Here is a 16,363-nt window from a genome sequence, read left to right as displayed (position 1 = left end):
CCAGACAAGTCTTTCAGAGTTGACCCTAGCTCAGTACCCTCAAGCTCCTCCTGCCTTCCCTCCCTGTAGAGAACTTTGGAAGTTGCTACATTCCTTAATCCCAGAGTGTGTGTTTGTTTGCGGTTATATAAATCCGATCTGGAGTGGGGGGTGCGCCTGGGTGGCTCATCTAGTTAAGCATCCAGCTCTTGGTTTCAGTTCGGGTCATGATCTTGGGGTCTTGGAATCAAGCCCCACTTCAAGCTCCACACTTGGCAGGGAGTCTGCTTAGTTGGGATTCTGTTTCTCCCTCTCCTTCTGCCCCTCACCCTGTTCACACACTCTCCCCACCTCCCCCACCTAAATAAATGAATAAATAAAATCTTTTTAAAAAAATCTGGGGCACCTGGGTGGCTCAGTTGGTGAGTATCTACTTTTGGCTCAAATAGTGATCCTGGGGTCCTGGGGACGAGTCCCGCATCAGGCTCCCCATGGGGAGCCTGCTTCTCCCTCTGCCTGTGTCTCTGCCTCTCTCTCTCTCTCTTTCTCTGTTTCTAATGAATAAATCAATAAAAATCTTTTTAAAAAAATTTGATCTATGGAGGCCACCTAAGGTGGGGTGAGGCGAATGACACTCTTCACGAGTGAGATGAGACTTCATCATATGTGAGCCCATGGCAATATCCCTAAGTAGGGGAACCATGACATTCATCTTCCAAACCAGGACACTTTTGAGAGCAAAAGGGAGATCCATGAACATTTTCACCAGGACAACAGGCATCAACCAGAATGTCCCAGGCAAAGGGATATATAATGCAAGTTCTTGATCTAAAACCTGCCAGATGGCCAGGAAAGTACACACACGGGGACAAGTGTGATTTGAACCATTTGGGACAAGGCTGGGGGTGTACGAGGAGGAAATGGGCACAGAGAGTAGCCTGTGATCAATGGTGCAGAGGTGTTCTATATAATGGCTCTTCAGGGAACCTGGCCTCCAGCCCACACCCCAGCTGCTCCCTTCCTCCTCTCCGAATTGACTGTCCCTTCTCTGGAACTCCTGGGCCTGACCCCACTCCCTGGCCCTCCCAGCCCACGGTTCCCCTGACCTGCTCCCTTTCCCAGAACTCAGCCGTCTGAGCCCCCAGCCTGTGGTTCACTCCTAGGCCTCAGCCTTTCCTGCCTTCGACTGAAACGGCAGCATCTTCTAAGCCCTGGGGGCTTCCCCGGGCCCAGCTGGGGGCCTAGAACCCGCCCGCCTGCCACGCTGCCACTGCCGCTTCCTCTATAAAGGGGACCCAGGCGTCCGGGCCCAGGCACCCAGCCTAGCAGGTGAGACTCTCCGCCCCGTCGTCCCCGTGGGTGGCAGACCCCGCTGGGCACTCGGCCCCTCTGCCTGCGCCCCAGCCCCCCAGTACCTCCTGCCTGGGGCTGGGCCTGGGTGGGTTCACTGTCGGTTTGTTCCCCTCCCTCTGATGCTTCATCAATCAAACTTTTTTCTCTGTCTCTGTCACACGTTCTCTGTTTCTACCACGATACCTCTCTGTTCCCCTCTCGTGTCTGTTTCTCTTTCTGTGCCCCCCTTGTTCAGCCGGGCTTTCCCTGACTGCATCCTGTTCCCTTCTCTTGTTGCCCTGTCTCTCCCGGGCTCTGTCGCCCGCGGGAGGCCCGTCCTCCGCCCCCCCAGCCCCGCCCCGCTCACCGCGCGGCACGCACCACTCACCGGCTCTCTCCCTGCAGGTTCTCCCCATGACACCACCTGGAAGGCTCTACCTCCTGAGGGTGCGCAGCGCCCCCGTCCTCCTCCTCCTGGGGCTGCTGCTGGGACTGCCGCCTGGGGCCCAGGTGAGGCAGCAGGAGAATGGGGGCTGCAGGGGTCGTCCAGCCACACTTTGGGCCTTAAGCCACCCTCCACCCTTTTGTCCTCTAGGGGTTTCCTGGTGTCGGCATCTCACCCTCGGCTGCCCGGACTGCCTACCAGCACCCTCAGAAGCACTTCATACAAGGCACCCTCAAACCTGCTGCTCATCTTATTGGTAAACAGCACCTGGCGCTCTGGACATGTGGCTCCCAGCTCTCCTCCCACACCCCCTTCAAGGGACCAAGCATCTAGTGCACTTCTCCCCTAACTTCCCCCACCCTCCCACATAGAGGTATCCCACTCCCATCTGTCCTCCCAGCCACCCCCAGGAACTCAGCCCAGTACCTACTTCCTCAGGGTTTAAGACTGCTGACACCCCAGGTTCTTGACCCCTCCTGTTCCCTCTGTCTCCTCCTAGGAGACCCCAGCATCCAGAACTCGCTGCGCTGGAGAGCAAACACGGATCGTGCCTTCCTCCGCCATGGCTTCTCTCTGAGCAACAATTCCCTCCTGGTCCCCACCAGTGGCCTCTACTTTGTCTACTCCCAGGTGGTCTTTTCAGGGGAAGGCTGCTTCCCCAAGGCCACCCCCACCCCACTCTACCTGGCCCATGAGGTCCAGCTCTTTTCCTCCCAGTACCCCTTCCATGTGCCTCTCCTCAGTGCTCAGAAGTCTGTGTGCCCAGGGCCACAGGGACCTTGGGTGCGCTCTGTGTACCAGGGAGCTGTGTTCCTGCTTACCCAGGGAGATCAGCTATCCACTCACACCGATGGCATCTCCCACCTACTCCTCAGCCCCAGTAGTGTCTTCTTTGGAGCCTTTGCTCTGTAGAAAAATCCAGAAAAAAAAAATTGGTTTCAAGACCTTTTCCCCATTTTGCCTCCATTATGACCACTTCAAGGGTCACCATGCCTCTCTTTTGACCCTTCCAATAGCCTCAAGTCTCCCCTGCTCCTGTTACCTGGAGCTTCCAAAGAAGGAATTCTAAGGCACTCCAGGGGACCATACCTCCCTTCAGCATACCCCAATGCTAGGCTGAGGAGTTCGAGTTCTGCCTAGAAATTCCTGCCAGTTCTCCAACTGTCCTACCAATCTAAGGAGGACCTAGCCCTGGACATGGAGGGGGCAGACACCAGGAGGAGCTTGGGTGGATAACAGAAGGCAGGGGAGGGGGGATTATTTATGAAGGGGAAAAAATTAAATTATTTATTTATGGAGAATGGAGGAAAGGGAATAATAGAAGTCCACCAGAAGAGAGAGAGAGAGAGAGAAATATGCCCAAGAGATGAAGAGCAAGAGAACATCGGCATAAGGATAACCCAGTGAGAGAGAAACCAAGCATGTCTGAGACACCAGGGAGCTCTAGAAGGAAGCAAAGGACTCTTCAGATCCAACCACTGCTTGACTAGACACCCCATGAGGAGACATCTGCACCTTCAATGAAGCCCAATAAACCTCTTTTCTCTGAAACGCTGTCTATGTCTGTCTGTCTGGGAGGGGAGAATTTTCCTGGTCTCAAATAAATGGAAGGGGGACAGGGGCCTCAGAAGAGACAGGAACTGTGGAGCTGCAAGGAGATGAAGGGGCCTAAGGAGCTTGGGGGTGTGGGGGTGTGTGGCAGGATCACAGGGGTGAGGCAGCCAGACTGCTCAGAGAAACTGAAGGATAAGCTGGGAAGAGAAAGGAAAAATAAGAGCCCAAGGTCTGCAGGAGTGGAGGTCAGGGCCCGGTGGACTCAGACGGCTAAGTGTGGAGGCTCAGAGGAAAAGGGATTACAGGAGTCCTTTGGGGAGAAGCAACCACACCGAAGGCTGGGCACAGGGACCCTCTGGAAGAATGGCTGTGCAAGGGCCCTATGGAATGGGAGACCCCCAGGTTAGGGGGGTGGGGAACATGGGAGACATTTTAGGAGACATGGTCACTGTCACACAGAGGGGCTCTGACGGCTAGGGCTATCTCCAGAAATCTGGGGGCATGGAGTTCTTTGGGACACAAGGCCACACACAGGAGCTCTGACAGAGGAGAGCTCATGCAAAAATCAAGGGCTCAGAGTCCCTTGGAAGCCAAGACTGAAGCCAGCACTGCTCAGTTCCCGGTCAGAATGAAAGGAGAAGCCTGCCCTCGTGGGGTGAATTCCCAGGCTTGATTTCGCTCCCACAGGGGCTGCCCCGGGTGGGTCCCTGGCATTTACTGCCCCTCCTCAGCCCATCAGGGACCCCATCCACATCTCCAGCCTCATGCTCCCTTCTCTCAAGCTGCTCCTTTTCCCCCCCAGGGACCCAAACACACGTGTCAGTACCCTGCATAGCTCCCCCTCCAAGCTCTCTCCCCACCGAGGACTCAGCTTTCTGAAGCCCCACCCCTTGCACCTTTCTGGCTCTACACCTACCAAGTCCAGTCTGGAAATCAGAGGAAAACAGGCTGCAGACCTGAACCTCAGAAAAAAAATGGAGGGAATGGGAATTGGGGGCAGAGGGAAACTGGGGTCCAGTCTCCAGGGTCCTACACAATGTACACAGCAGTGACTGGCCCAGGAAGCCTCCCTCAGAATCCGAGGGGGGTGAGTAGGAAGTATCCTTGATGCCTGGGTGTCCCCAACTTTCCAAACCCCCGCCCCCACGATGGAGAAGAAACCGAGACCGAAGGTGTAGGGCCCCACCGCTTCCTCCAGATGAGCTCATGGGTTTCTCCACCAAGGAAGTTTTCCGCTGCTTGAATGAGAGCCTTTCCCCGCCCTCCTCTGGCCCCGCGGGTATATAAATGCAGCTGTTTGCACACCCAGCCAGCAGGAGCTCCCTCAGCGAGGACACCAGGGGACCAGCGGGGAGAGAGCACGCAACTCCAGAGGCCCCTGGAAATAACTTCTCAGACGACGCCCCCCCAGACAAGCAGCGAGGCGATTCTCTCCCTCTAATACACACGGCCCCAGGGCTCTACCGTCTCCCCACTGGACTTGAGCCCCTCTCAGAAGCACACCATGAGCACTGAAAGCATGATCCGGGACGTGGAGCTGGCCGAGGAGCCGCTCCCCAAGAAGGCAGGGGGCCCCCCGGGCTCCAGAAGGTGCTTCTGCCTCAGCCTCTTCTCCTTCCTCCTCGTCGCAGGAGCCACCACACTCTTCTGCCTGCTGCACTTTGGAGTGATCGGCCCCCAGAGGGAAGAGGTAAGTGCCCCACGGAGGACTTGGCTCATTCTCCCGCCAGGGAGGGTGGTGGTGCTGGTGGGGACCATTGAGAGAGGAAAATGTGGAGAAAGATGGGGAGGCAGAAGGAGATATGGGGAGAGATGGAAGAGGGAGAGCGAGGAGCACATGGAAGATGCTCATGGATTGCTTCTTGAATGAATGAATGAATGAATGAATGAATGAATGATGAATGAATGAGCACGCAGACAGACATATGTAAAGAGAGATGTGTGGAGAGATGTGGGGTGTGGGTAGAGAGATGGGAACAGAACAAGTGATATGAATAAAGATGGTGAGATAGAAAGATGGACAATATGAGAGAGAGATAAGAAAAAATGTGAGAAAAGAGATAAGGAAAGATGAAGGTGTCTGGCTCATGGAAGCCACTCCGCGAAAGTGTTGTGATATGGATGAATGGACAATGGATGGATGGGAAAGAAAACTAAAGTCTGAGCTGCATAAGCTGTTTCTCCTTTAGGGGTGACTTGCCCTGATGCTAAACCTCCTTCTTCTCCCCAACAGCTCCCAAATGGCCTCCAACTAATCAGCCCTCTTGCCCAGACAGTCAGTAAGTATCTCCAAAGCCTCTCTCCTCATTCTGACCTTGTGTGGGAGTGAATCCTGGGAGAGAAGCAGTGGGGGAGATCCTGGTTTGAGGGGAGGAGGCATGGAGGTCAAAGTAGCGGGATCTTTTCCAGGAAGCTTAAGGATCTCACCATTTTCTTTCCTCTTCCCTCCTCAGAATCATCTTCTCGAACCCCAAGTGACAAGCCAGTAGCTCATGTTGTAGGTAAGAGCTCTGCGGATGCAACTGGGTGGGGAATGGGGAAGCACATGGGCTATTGAGGGATAGGATTTGGGGGCTGACCCCAGGCTGAGGGTAAACAGACCTTAGAGATGGTATGAGAGGGACTCACTGGCCTTGAGGCGGATACTCAGAATCTCATGGCCAGATGGTATGTGGGAAGACAGAGGGGACAGGAACCGGATGTGGGGGGGGGGGCAGAACCCGAGGGCCAGGATGTGGAGAGTGGAATTGACGGGGTCACACTGACTCACCCCTCCCTCCTTCTCTTCTTCCCTCCAGCAAACCCCGAAGCTGAGGGGCAGCTCCAGTGGCTGAGCCGACGTGCCAATGCCCTCCTGGCCAACGGCGTGGAGCTGAAAGACAACCAGCTGATAGTGCCGTCAGATGGGTTGTACCTCATCTACTCCCAGGTCCTCTTCAAGGGCCAAGGATGCCCTTCCACCCATGTGCTCCTCACCCACACCATCAGCCGCTTTGCCGTCTCCTACCAGACAAAGGTCAACCTACTCTCTGCCATCAAGAGCCCTTGCCAAAGGGAGACCCCAGAGGGGACCGAGGCCAAGCCTTGGTACGAGCCCATCTACCTGGGAGGGGTCTTCCAACTGGAGAAGGGTGATCGACTCAGTGCTGAGATCAATCTGCCTAACTATCTGGACTTTGCCGAGTCCGGGCAGGTGTACTTTGGAATCATTGCCCTGTAAGGGGGTAGGACGTCCATTCTTGCCCAAACCGACCCTTTGATCACTCACTTCCTCTGACCCCTCACCCCCTTCGGGCTTAGAAAGAGAATTAAGGGCTCAGGGCTGGGCCTCAAGCTTAGAACTTTAAACAACGACACTTAGAAACCTAAGATCCAGGGATGTGAGACCCGGATGACATGACACAGCACTGGCCACCACCAAGAATTCAAACCAGGGCTTCCAGCACTCACTGGAGACCTCAGGTTTGGATCCCTGAATGCAACTTGGAATTCTTGGAATGTGGGGGTCAGGGAACCTTCAGTTCTGGCTAGAACACTTCAGAACAACCCTTGAGAAGATCTCAACTAGAATCTGATATGAGTGGATCTCACACCTCCCTTTCGTCATATGTTTCCAGACTCTTCCTGAGAAGGAAAGCCCAGTGACTCCCACGTGGAGCCAGCTCTTCTTATTTATGTTTGCACTTGTGATTATTTATTATTTATTTATTATTTATTTATTTACTGATGGATGTATTTATTTGGGAAGTTGGGGTGTCCTGGAAGACCAAACGTAGGGGCTGCCTTGGCTCAGACATGTTTTCTGTGAAAACGGAGCTGAACTCTAGGCTGTTCCCACCTGGCCTCCTGGCCTCTGTGCCTCCTTTTGCTAATGTTTTTCAAAAATATTTATCTGATAGAGTTATCTAAACAATGCTGATTTGGTGACTGACGGTCGCTACATCGTGGAACCTCTGCTCCCCAGGGGAGTTATGTCTGTAATCGCCCTACTGGTCAGTGGCGAGAAATAAAATGTGCTTAAAAAAGAAACACAGTCTCTTTCTTGGAATTAATTCTGAATTTTCCTCTCCTCCGGGGTGGGAGGCCACTCCCTGAAGTCCTCTCTCTATAAGCCTTCAGATCCTTGAACCTGGGGCGCCTAGGTGGCTCATCCAGTGGGTTGAGCCTCTGACTTCTGATTTTTGGCTCAGGTTGTGATCTCAGGCTGGTGGGATCAAACCCCATGTCTCTGCAGGGAGTCCGCTTCTCTTCCTCTCTCTCTGCCTCTCCCTCTGCTCACTCACACGTGTGTGCTCTCTCTCAAATAGATGAAGTTTTTTTTTTAAATCCCTGAATCCATATAAAAAATGCAGAGAAGAGTTTGTTTTTGTTTTTATTTTTTAAATGATCCCTAGGCACCTGGGTGGCTCAGCGGTTTAGTGCTACCTTCAGCCCAGGGCGTGATCCTGGAGACCTGGGATCGAGTCCTGTGTTGGACTCCCTGCATGGAGTCTGCTTCTCCCTCTGCCTGTGTCTCTGCCTCTCTCTGTCTCTCTCTATGTCTCTCATGAATAAATAAATAAAGTATTTTTTTAAAAATACAAAATAAATGATCCCTGAACACGGTCCCCACTCACAGGACTAATGAGGCTCAGGAGACCCTACGTATAACAAAGCCCTGTCAAATAGGCCCCTCCCCCAGGAAACTGAAGCCTGAACCTAATACCTCTCCCTCAGGGCGTGGGAATTTCCAACTCTGGGAATTCCAATGGGGAAGTCCTGCACCTGAAATGCTCAGGTGAGGTTTCCTGCTGTTGCTGCCTGTAGGAGAGTCTGGGAAGGGCCACATTCTCAGGCATCTGAATCACAGCCAAAGGACTCCCAGATACTCAGATCGCCTGATCCTAGGCTCCCCAGCAGCCCTAACTGTACAACATGAACCAGTTACTCAGCCTCATCTACCCACCAAAGACAGAAACACATCCCGCAAATGGGTCCACAAAAGAAGAGAAGGCCCAAGCTACATCTGAGCACCTAGCATATCACTTGGCATAGTAACCACTCAGTGAATTCTGACTTTCTATCTGCTTCCATCTCTCAGTGAGTGGAATTGAGGAGACGAAAGAAAATTCAGAAACAGGAATAGGACACGGGTGAAGGACTCACATAGCAGCTCTCACAGATGTTCTTGGTGAATATGAGGGGAGGGTCATGAGGTAGATGGGCTGGAAAGAGAAAAGGGCCCTCTCTCCTCAGGAATTCCTAGTTCCTGGGCAGACCAGGTGGCTCAGTGGTTTAGCGCTGCTTTCAGCCCAGGGCGTGATCCCGGAGACTCGAGATCGAGACCCATGTTGGGCTCCCTGCATGGAGCCTGCTTCTCCCTCTGCCTGTGTCTCTGCCTCTCTCTCTCTCTCTCTCTCATGAATAAATGAACAAAATCTTAAAAAAAAAAAAAAGGAATTCCTGATTCTTCTGGACACAGTTGAAGATCCAGAGGGTGGGAGCCCCACTGGATTCAAGCCCGACAGCTCTGGCAGGAAGGGGAAAACTGTGCGGTATGACGCAGGGGTGGGATGGCTCACTGGAGTGACCTAGATAGGGCCTCCTCCAGCCTAGAGCTGAAAGTCGGTCATGGGGTGCATGGGGTGAGGGGACTGCTGTTACTCGCCCTTGCCAATGATATATGGAAAGCAGACCTGAAGTGTGAACGAGGGGTGAGGACTTTCCATCTCACCCTGGACCACCCAGTGGTCCCAGAGTTTCCTCCTCCCTTTCCTCTCCAGGTTTACCCAGCCCCTATCTTTCCACCTCCTCCCTCACACCCAGTGAGCTCTAAGTTTTTCTTTGGAGGGCAGTTGACTGGGTAGTGGCTGAAGGGGCCTTTGGGCAGCAGGGAAGAAGTGCTAGGCCCTCGGGGCTTCATTCCTTCTGCCCCAGCCTGTTGCTCTGGGGAAGCTGCTAACCTTCCCCTGTCACCATCCGGCTCTCTGATGAGAGGGACGCCAGAGAAAAGCCTGGGGTGGGGTCTGGGGAGGACTGGGTGGCTCTGAGAAGAAGGTGCTTGGAGATGCTTCGGGGTTTGAGGAGACGCCCTTCTTCCACCTTCGCACTGGGCTAATAATGCTGGGGCAAGTTCATTCAGAGGCAGGAGGAGGGTGGGAACCGAGCAGATGGGCTTCTCAGAGGGCAGAGGCCAGAGGAAGTGACACGAATTGTTTCAAGCAACCAGAAAAAGAGCCCGTAAGGACACCTGTGTAGCGCCCTGAATCAAGACACGGGAGCAGCGCGGCACCGGCGTTCGGCAGCGCTAAAGCTTTACGGACTTTATTCTCTTGGGGCTCGCCCGCAGGTCCCAGCCGGCCCCCTGCCCCTCCCCCGGCCACGGGGTCGCCGGCAGCCCGGGCCCCCGGCCTCAGCCCACCATCACCGCCCCGAAGAAGGTCTTCCCCCTGCGGTAGTCCACCAGGTCGGGGTGGCTGATGTTGACGTACACGCGCTCGCCCCTCCGGAGCTGTACCAGGCCGCCGAAGCCCACGCTCGTGTACCAGAGCGGCCCGTACTCGCGCGCCCGGGCCGGGTCGGGGGCCGGACTGACGGTCTCCGCGCCCTCCAGCAGCAGCTCGGGAGACCCCGGCCCGTAGGCGCCCCCCGCGCGGAACAGGCGGCTGCGCAGCGTCACCGGGGGGTGGGGCGGGCCCCGGCCGGCAGGGGGCGCCCGGCCCCGGTAGCCGACGTGGCAGTAGAGGTAGTAGAGGCCGTCCCGAGGCAGCGCCAGCCCCTCGGCGCCCGAGAACAGCGCCCCGCTCCTCAGAAACGCCTCTTCTTTCTTCGCCTCCCAGCCTAGCCCCTGCCCCTTGGTCCAGGCGCCTGCGGAGAGACGGGCCTGTCGGCGCCCGGGCGGCCGTCCTGGAGGAACGGGCCGGGCCGGGCCGGGACGTCGGGGTGCCGCGGAGAGGACGCGGGCGTGTACCCCTGCAGGCCGCGGCCGGCGCGAGAGCGCGTGGGTGCCCCCGCCGCAGTGACGGCGGGCAGGGGGCTGGGCCCCGGGTGCGGTGCGGTGCGGTGCGGAGCGCGGAGATCCAGGCCGCCTTTTGCCTGCTCCTGCTCCAGGAGGGGAGAGGCTGGGATGCGGGAGGAGGGGAAGGCGGGCGCTGTAGGGCCCAGGGGGTGATGCAGGTCCCACTCCGAGCCCCGCAACAGCAGAGCAAAGGGAGTCTAACTGTGACGAGCAGAACCGGCCCCCTTGGACTACCTATGAGGTCCTTACCTATGAGGTGGGCGGCGGGGAGCCTGGAACTGAAGTCTGCTTCTGCTTCCTCGTCTGGCAGCTCCTGTGACCCTGGAAGAGGGGAAGAGTCCACTATTGGGGGCCAGGGTGGTCATCCATGCGTGGTGCCCCTGAGAGGACAGGGTGCCCGGGTGGGATTCCAGAGGAAGAGTACATCGGGGTGCAGATAGATGGGAGCTGGGCATCCCTGAAAGGCTGGAGCAGGGGAGGGGAAGATGGTCTGCTCTTACCCAATCGCTGCTGGGCCTGGGCCTGCATCCCCGGGTCAGCGGTCCTGGTTACCTGAGCGGGTGGGGTCACAGTGCCCAAAGTTCAGTTTTAGCTGATGCCAGCCCCACCCCTCCCATCGCAGACTCAAGCTCCAGGCCTGGGGTTTATTCCCACCAGTCCTATCCCCAGCACACATCTCCCTGAGAGGGGCAGCAAGTGAGGCATATGGACTTGGTCAGAGATGGAGGGCTGAGATGTGATGGGAAGAGGAGAGGAGATAGCCACACAAGCAGGAAGGAGCTTGGAGCTAGCAGGACACAATAGCGTCACAGAACATGGAAGGAGGACCAGCAAAGAGACAGACAAGGCATCCCCACCAGGCACAGCCAAGCCAACTGAGCAGGATGACACAAGAGACCCCCAGGCATCGAGAGAGGTAAGTGGGCATTAGCATACAGCCCTTCTAAGGCTTGCTGCATCTACTCACCAGTCCTTCTCCTGGCTCCTGGGGCACCAAGGCCCTCACAGCCAAGACAGTGATAGGCACAGCCAGCAGCAGGGTCACTAGGGAAGTGGCTCCTGCCACAGCCAGCAGGAGGCAGCCCTTCCCCTGGGGCCTCCTACCCCAGCCCTCTAGCCACAGTGCCCCCATTGAAACTGAGCTAGGGCCAGGGCAGGGGGGCTTTCATACCTAAGGGGTGGGGCCACCCCCTCCCCATAGACCCACACACCTGGTTGGGACTTTCCCCACACCCCTGCTCCCCTCACCCAGCTTCCTGTTTACCCAGAGCTGGGGCGGGGCAGCTGGATGTCGGGTTCTCTGAACTGGGGAAGGAGTTGGGGTGAAGAGACAGGCCTGCAGGGTAGAGCTGGAGGGGGCCTTAGAGATCTTCTGGCTCAGCAGGGAGGGATGATAGCTTACAGAAAGGCAGGCAGGAAAGCTGCATGAGGAGAACACCCAACTGCATTTCTAGGGCAGTCTGCATTCTTCTACACCCCAGTGATGGGTGCTGGAGGGAGGGCTGTATCCACATCCTTGAGGTCAAGCGCTGCAATAGGAGGACAAAAACTGAGGTCTTGAGGGATGGATATCTGGGTCCCTGAGAAGAACTTAGGCTCGCACTGGATTGATGCCCCCTTCCATCCCCTCACTCACCCCTAACGCCCAGAGCTTGCTGAGAAGCAGAGTTAAGCCAATCCACAGAAATAGTAGGTGAAAGGGGCCTCAGCCTCCCCACTAACTATTGACTCACTGAGGAGTGATGGAAATGAGTATTACCTCTCTTGCTCCACAGAGTGTAGACAGGAGAGCTATGGGGGCATGGCCCCAACTCCTAAGAGCTTCACTGTCTAAAGTGGGCCCCATCCATGTTTATGAATAAATGAAGGACAAATGAATGAATGAGGAAGCAAAATAGAGCAGCAATGAATGGTATGGTAGACAGTGCAGTGGGAGTTGAAGGGAGGAAAGACCAGGTCCAAGGAAGTTGGAGGTGGTCCCAGATCATGTCCCCTTCTTAATAACATCTCTGCAATTAGGTATTAGTAATAATAATGTAGCTGTTATACAAATAGCACGTAGCATGTGCTTGCCACCAATCCATGCACTTTATATATAGTAATTCTTTTAATCCTGACAAAAACGCTACGAAGAAACTGAGGTACAGAGAGGTAAAGGAACTTATAGAAAGCCACACTGTAGTGGCAGGGTCAGGATTTGAACCCTGGCTCCACAGCTTTGACCACAAGACAGTTAAACACACACACACACACACACACACACACTGAGTTTTTACATTTTAATGTATGTAAATCTTAACTTCCTCAGAACCCCAAAAAAGAAATGGGGAAATAAAAGCTGGATTCGAATCACTGATAAGCATGGTAAAAGGTTTAGAGGTAAGATGTGTACTGATGTCTGCAACTTTGAAAGGTATCCATAAAAATGAGATAGATTGATAGGTATGTGATAAAGCAAATATAGAAAACTGTCAATTTTAGAATATAGGTGGTAGGGATATGTTCACTGTAAAATTATTTCAATTTTGTTCTGTTTGAACATCTTAATAATAAAATGTGTGTGGGGAAATAAAACCCTGAATCTTATCCTGCTGTCCAACATGGAGGACACTGTGGATGGGGGGAGAGGGAAGAAATGCCAGAAAGTTTTTGAATGTGAAGGAGGAAATGCACATGCATATGAACGCAGGCATGGATATCCACCTTACCTCCTCCCTCAACATGAGCTCTCCAGTCTCCACCCTCCTGTTATTTTATTTTATTTTATTTTATTTTATTTTATTTTATTTTATTTTATTTTATTTTATTTTTTAGTCTCCACCCTCCTTAAGGACTCCAGCACCCATCTCCTTCTCTATCTCAGTGCCACTAACAGGCCTTCATCCAGGTTTCTGTCCAGAAGTTCTCAGATCACGGCTTTTATTTTTGTGCTCAACATCAGAATGCTGCCTTCTACAGGAAATCCACCTAGATTGCCCACACTTCTTTCCCAACCCCAACTTGTCATCAGCTTTCTGTCCTAGACTCTCAGCAGTACTGAGGTACTCCTATGCATCTAGTCTGGCTGCCTCTGACTCTGTCCGTCAATCAGTCAGTCAAGTGCCCTGCTAGATACAGCCTCAGAACACCAGGCAAGTTACCCCCAAACTACCAGTGCTCCCATTCTGGTGTGGGAGTCTGGATGTGTGTCTACACATATACATTGGGATCATGAGCTCACAGCGGATGCAGTGTGAGGGGTAATTGAGGGAAAGTTAATCAGGAAAGGTACCCAGAGAAGGTATACACTCACGGACTACTAGCAGGCTCAGCAGGCTGGCTGGAGCTGAGGGGGATTATAGGCTTGGTTATGGTCCTAGGAGTCTGAAAGGAAAGATGTCATAACCTTAACCTTCAAGGCCAAATTTCCTCTCCTGACAAAGCTAGGGAGGTATCCAGACCGGGGGAGATGGTAAAGCCAGAGGAGGGGCAAGAATGTCTGAAGTGGCAACACCTCTCCACCCAGACAGCTCTAGCCAGTCTGGAGTCTCTACCCGCAGGCCACAGCTTTGGATAAACTGAGAGAGAGCAGGCACCCTGGTAGGGAAAATGGGGGGGAGCAGTCACACCCCACAGTGAAGCTAAGATGAGGGAAGAGAGTATGGCTTTTGAGGTTCCCTGAGCCCTGGAGGCACCTGCTGTCCAGCCTCTGTCTCTGCTCCCCAAAGAATTAAATACAATCTACTTCTGCTCCCACTTCCTCTCATGTCTATCTCAGGCCCTCCTCTCCACCTGTGTTTCTGCTCCCCAGTCCACACACACACCCCACAATTCCTCCTGAACCTAGGAGCGTCCCAGTTGCCAGACCCTGGTCAGTGCAGCTGGCTCTAGTGGCATGAAGTCAGCAATCCCCTCTTTGCCCTCAAACAGGAACCAGTGGTTGCAGGGCAGGAAGTGCCTGAGGGGAAGTTATGGGGCCCACACGCTCCTCCATGCCACACTTCAGCCCTTGCAGGGTCTGCCCGTGGGAAGTGGCTCTCCACACCAGCCAAGTGGGGCCCTGCTCTCCTCAGTGGCTCTGGCTGAGGGGTGGCCCCAGCTGCCAGGTAGCACTGGATACCACCCTCCCCACTTTTCACTAGTCCACACGTATACTGGAAACCCTGTTCCTCCTCCTCCATCAGCCCCTCACCAGAACCTAGAACTACCCAGTGCTGGAGAGGCCCCTATGAACCACCTCGTCAGTCTAGGGCAGAGGAAGGGGGGTGTGCTCTAGATTCTGGGGTTCAAGGCCACTTGTGCCATTTCTGGGCTGGACCTGCTTATAAGAGTCTGGACTCGAGTTCGGGTTCCTCATCAGGCAAAAGGGGCACCTTTTGATACCCTATGTTGTGGGGATTAGCAGTGACTAATGGAAAGCGCCCAGATCAGGGTTGGCACATTAGTGGGGCTCCTCAGCCTTGGGACAGTTGTAATGGAGGGCCCCACGTCTTACACATGAGGAACTTGAGGCACGTGATGTGGCCCAGGCCACTTAGCTGAGCAGAGCAGGGCTACATTTCCTGACCTCCGGGTCAGTCTTCAGTGCTGGACCTAATGACAGCTTGTGAGAAATGGAGAGAGGGTAAGGAAACCCTCTGCCCAGGGAGGGTGGTGGGGACAGAGGATAAGAGGCAGTGTATGTGTACTTTTACACATAGCAGGTGGGCAAGGGACCTCTGTGGGGAGACCCAGAGACAGCAGGGATGGCAGTGGGAAGCCTTCAAGGGGTGAGTGGTCGTCATGCGTAGGCCTGAGGTCCTAGGCCTGAGGTAACCCATGAGAGATGGGCACCTCCGGTAGAGGTGAGGTAACCCAATCCAGGTTGAAGAATCCCAGCATGTTTCTCTGCCTCTAAACTGTTGGGGGGGTTGCTGAGACACCCAAGGCTGAGCAGGAGGATGAGCAGGAGGATGGGGGAAGCCAGAGGGACAAACGGGTCTCCCCTTCCCTGCAGGTTTATGCCCTTACCTATATGGCGGGAGCTTGGGGCTGGGGGGGCTCCTGCTCCTGGCCGTGCTCATTCTGTCCGCCTGTCTGTGTCGGCTTCATCGGAAAGGTGAGCCCCACCTTTACCCTCATTCGCCCCGCCCCCCCCTTCACAGAAGTCCCTGTCCCATCCCATCCCACCCGCCCCGGAGAGTGCAAGTGAGGAAACACCCTCTGGGCCGGGGCGGGGTGGGGGGGCAGGGGGTGCCGGCCTGCTGAGCTTCTTCTTTTCTTCCAGTGAGGAGGCTGGAGAGGAGCTGGGTGAGTCCGGACCAGAGGTGGCGACGGTGGCAGGACGGGCTGAGGGCCCGCGAGGCGAGGCGACACGGGAGGGAAAGCAGGGCCATGAAAGGCGGAGGCGCGGAGAGGAAGAGGCAGAGAGAGGGACTTAAGAGAGAAGAGCAGAGAGAACTGGTGTAGAGAAAGGAAAAGGGGGCAAGAGAGAGGAGACAGAGTCAGAGAGACAGAGAAGCAGAGAGAGTGAGAGAGAGAGTGGGCTAGAGAACGGGAGGGAGAGAAGGGCCACGGAGCTGGAGCTGGAGCTGCGGGGAGAAGAGGCAAGGAGGGAAGAGAGCGGGGCCTTAGGCGGGCGAGGCGGCTGGGAGGCGCACTGGGCTGGGCAGCAGCCTGCGGGAAGGCGGGAAGGGCCGGCCCAGGGGGCTCCTCCAACCACCTCCCAGCAGCACCTTGTCCCTGGCCCCAGGCCCAGCTCTCAGAGCAAGAGCTCCACTACGCATCTCTGCTGCCCGTGCCCTGCCGTGAGGGACCCGACCTCAGCCACAGGGAAGGCTCCAAGGAGGACCCCGGCACTGAATATGCCTGCATCGCCAAAAACTAAGCCCCCCCCCCCGAGCTCCCCCCGCCGCCTCCCTGAACCCAGGAGGACCCTGTGGTCCATGCAGTAAAAACCATGATCTCGCCACCTTCTGTGTCTCAGGCTTCTCAGTCCAATTCAACTCCATCCCACCAAACAGCACCACCGTCAAAACCTAAGCAACTTATCTCCCCACCCATTCGGTGGCCCAGGAGTGATTCCTCAGGCAAAGAAC

The 16,363-nt window shown here is 55.2% G+C and overlaps 4 protein-coding genes across 4 annotated transcripts; 3 read left to right on the top strand and 1 right to left on the bottom strand.

Annotated features, from left to right (window-relative positions):
• The first annotated feature begins 1,725 nt into the window (after positions 1-1,725).
• LTA (lymphotoxin alpha) lies at positions 1,726-2,668 on the top strand. Its single transcript, XM_041744276.1, has 3 exons — positions 1,726-1,821; positions 1,907-2,012; positions 2,256-2,668. The coding sequence occupies exons 1-3, from the start codon at positions 1,726-1,728 to the stop codon at positions 2,666-2,668; spliced, it is 615 nt and encodes a 204-aa protein (XP_041600210.1).
• Positions 2,669-4,555: 1,887 nt separating this feature from the next.
• TNF (tumor necrosis factor) lies at positions 4,556-7,289 on the top strand. The gene is made up of 4 exons (XM_041772172.1): positions 4,556-5,000; positions 5,544-5,589; positions 5,764-5,811; positions 6,109-7,289. Exons 1-4 carry the CDS (start codon positions 4,815-4,817, stop codon positions 6,528-6,530), a joined length of 702 nt encoding a protein of 233 aa, XP_041628106.1. The 5' UTR covers positions 4,556-4,814; the 3' UTR covers positions 6,531-7,289.
• A 2,308-nt stretch (positions 7,290-9,597) lies between these two features.
• On the bottom strand, positions 9,598-14,850 carry LTB (lymphotoxin beta). The gene is made up of 5 exons (XM_041749503.1): positions 13,600-14,850; positions 11,275-11,836; positions 10,808-10,859; positions 10,557-10,628; positions 9,598-10,156 (listed from the first exon to the last, which is right to left on the bottom strand). Exons 2-5 carry the CDS (start codon positions 11,437-11,439, stop codon positions 9,702-9,704), a joined length of 744 nt encoding a protein of 247 aa, XP_041605437.1. The 5' UTR covers positions 11,440-11,836; positions 13,600-14,850; the 3' UTR covers positions 9,598-9,701.
• LST1 (leukocyte specific transcript 1) lies at positions 14,820-16,237 on the top strand. Its single transcript, XM_041750048.1, has 4 exons — positions 14,820-14,910; positions 15,283-15,384; positions 15,553-15,575; positions 16,018-16,237. Exons 1-4 carry the CDS (start codon positions 14,883-14,885, stop codon positions 16,150-16,152), a joined length of 288 nt encoding a protein of 95 aa, XP_041605982.1. The 5' UTR covers positions 14,820-14,882; the 3' UTR covers positions 16,153-16,237.
• The last annotated feature ends 126 nt before the right edge of the window (positions 16,238-16,363 follow it).

This window comes from Vulpes lagopus, chromosome 1 (genome assembly GCF_018345385.1).
Source record: "Vulpes lagopus strain Blue_001 chromosome 1, ASM1834538v1, whole genome shotgun sequence".
In the NCBI taxonomy this organism is placed as follows: domain Eukaryota; kingdom Metazoa; phylum Chordata; class Mammalia; order Carnivora; family Canidae; genus Vulpes; species Vulpes lagopus.
The sequence above is the reverse complement of the archived record's forward strand: the minus strand, read 5'-3'. Positions and strand labels throughout refer to the sequence as shown.

What these genes read in the sequence shown, in the direction of transcription:
- LTA (XM_041744276.1), top strand. Translation starts at nt 1,726, where the DNA reads ATGACACCACCTGGAAGGCTCTACCTCCTGAGGGTGCGCAGCGCCCCC. An exon ending in GACTGCCGCCTGGGGCCCAG is followed by an intron (nt 1,822 to 1,906) that starts GTGAGGCAGCAG and finishes TTTGTCCTCTAG; the next exon opens with GGGTTTCCTGGTGTCGGCAT. An exon ending in ACCTGCTGCTCATCTTATTG is followed by an intron (nt 2,013 to 2,255) that starts GTAAACAGCACC and finishes GTCTCCTCCTAG; the next exon opens with GAGACCCCAGCATCCAGAAC.
- TNF (XM_041772172.1), top strand. Translation starts at nt 4,815, where the DNA reads ATGAGCACTGAAAGCATGATCCGGGACGTGGAGCTGGCCGAGGAGCCG. An exon ending in TCGGCCCCCAGAGGGAAGAG is followed by an intron (nt 5,001 to 5,543) that starts GTAAGTGCCCCA and finishes TCTCCCCAACAG; the next exon opens with CTCCCAAATGGCCTCCAACT. An exon ending in GCCAGTAGCTCATGTTGTAG is followed by an intron (nt 5,812 to 6,108) that starts GTAAGAGCTCTG and finishes TCTTCCCTCCAG; the next exon opens with CAAACCCCGAAGCTGAGGGG.
- LTB (XM_041749503.1), bottom strand. Translation starts at nt 11,439, where the DNA reads ATGGGGGCACTGTGGCTAGAGGGCTGGGGTAGGAGGCCCCAGGGGAAG. An exon ending in AGGAGCCAGGAGAAGGACTG is followed by an intron (nt 10,860 to 11,274) that starts GTGAGTAGATGC and finishes CCACCCGCTCAG; the next exon opens with GTAACCAGGACCGCTGACCC. An exon ending in CCAGGCCCAGCAGCGATTGG is followed by an intron (nt 10,629 to 10,807) that starts GTAAGAGCAGAC and finishes CCCCTCTTCCAG; the next exon opens with GGTCACAGGAGCTGCCAGAC.
- LST1 (XM_041750048.1), top strand. Translation starts at nt 14,883, where the DNA reads ATGACAGCTTGTGAGAAATGGAGAGAGG. An exon ending in GTGTCGGCTTCATCGGAAAG is followed by an intron (nt 15,385 to 15,552) that starts GTGAGCCCCACC and finishes CTTTTCTTCCAG; the next exon opens with TGAGGAGGCTGGAGAGGAGC. An exon ending in GGAGGCTGGAGAGGAGCTGG is followed by an intron (nt 15,576 to 16,017) that starts GTGAGTCCGGAC and finishes CCCTGGCCCCAG; the next exon opens with GCCCAGCTCTCAGAGCAAGA.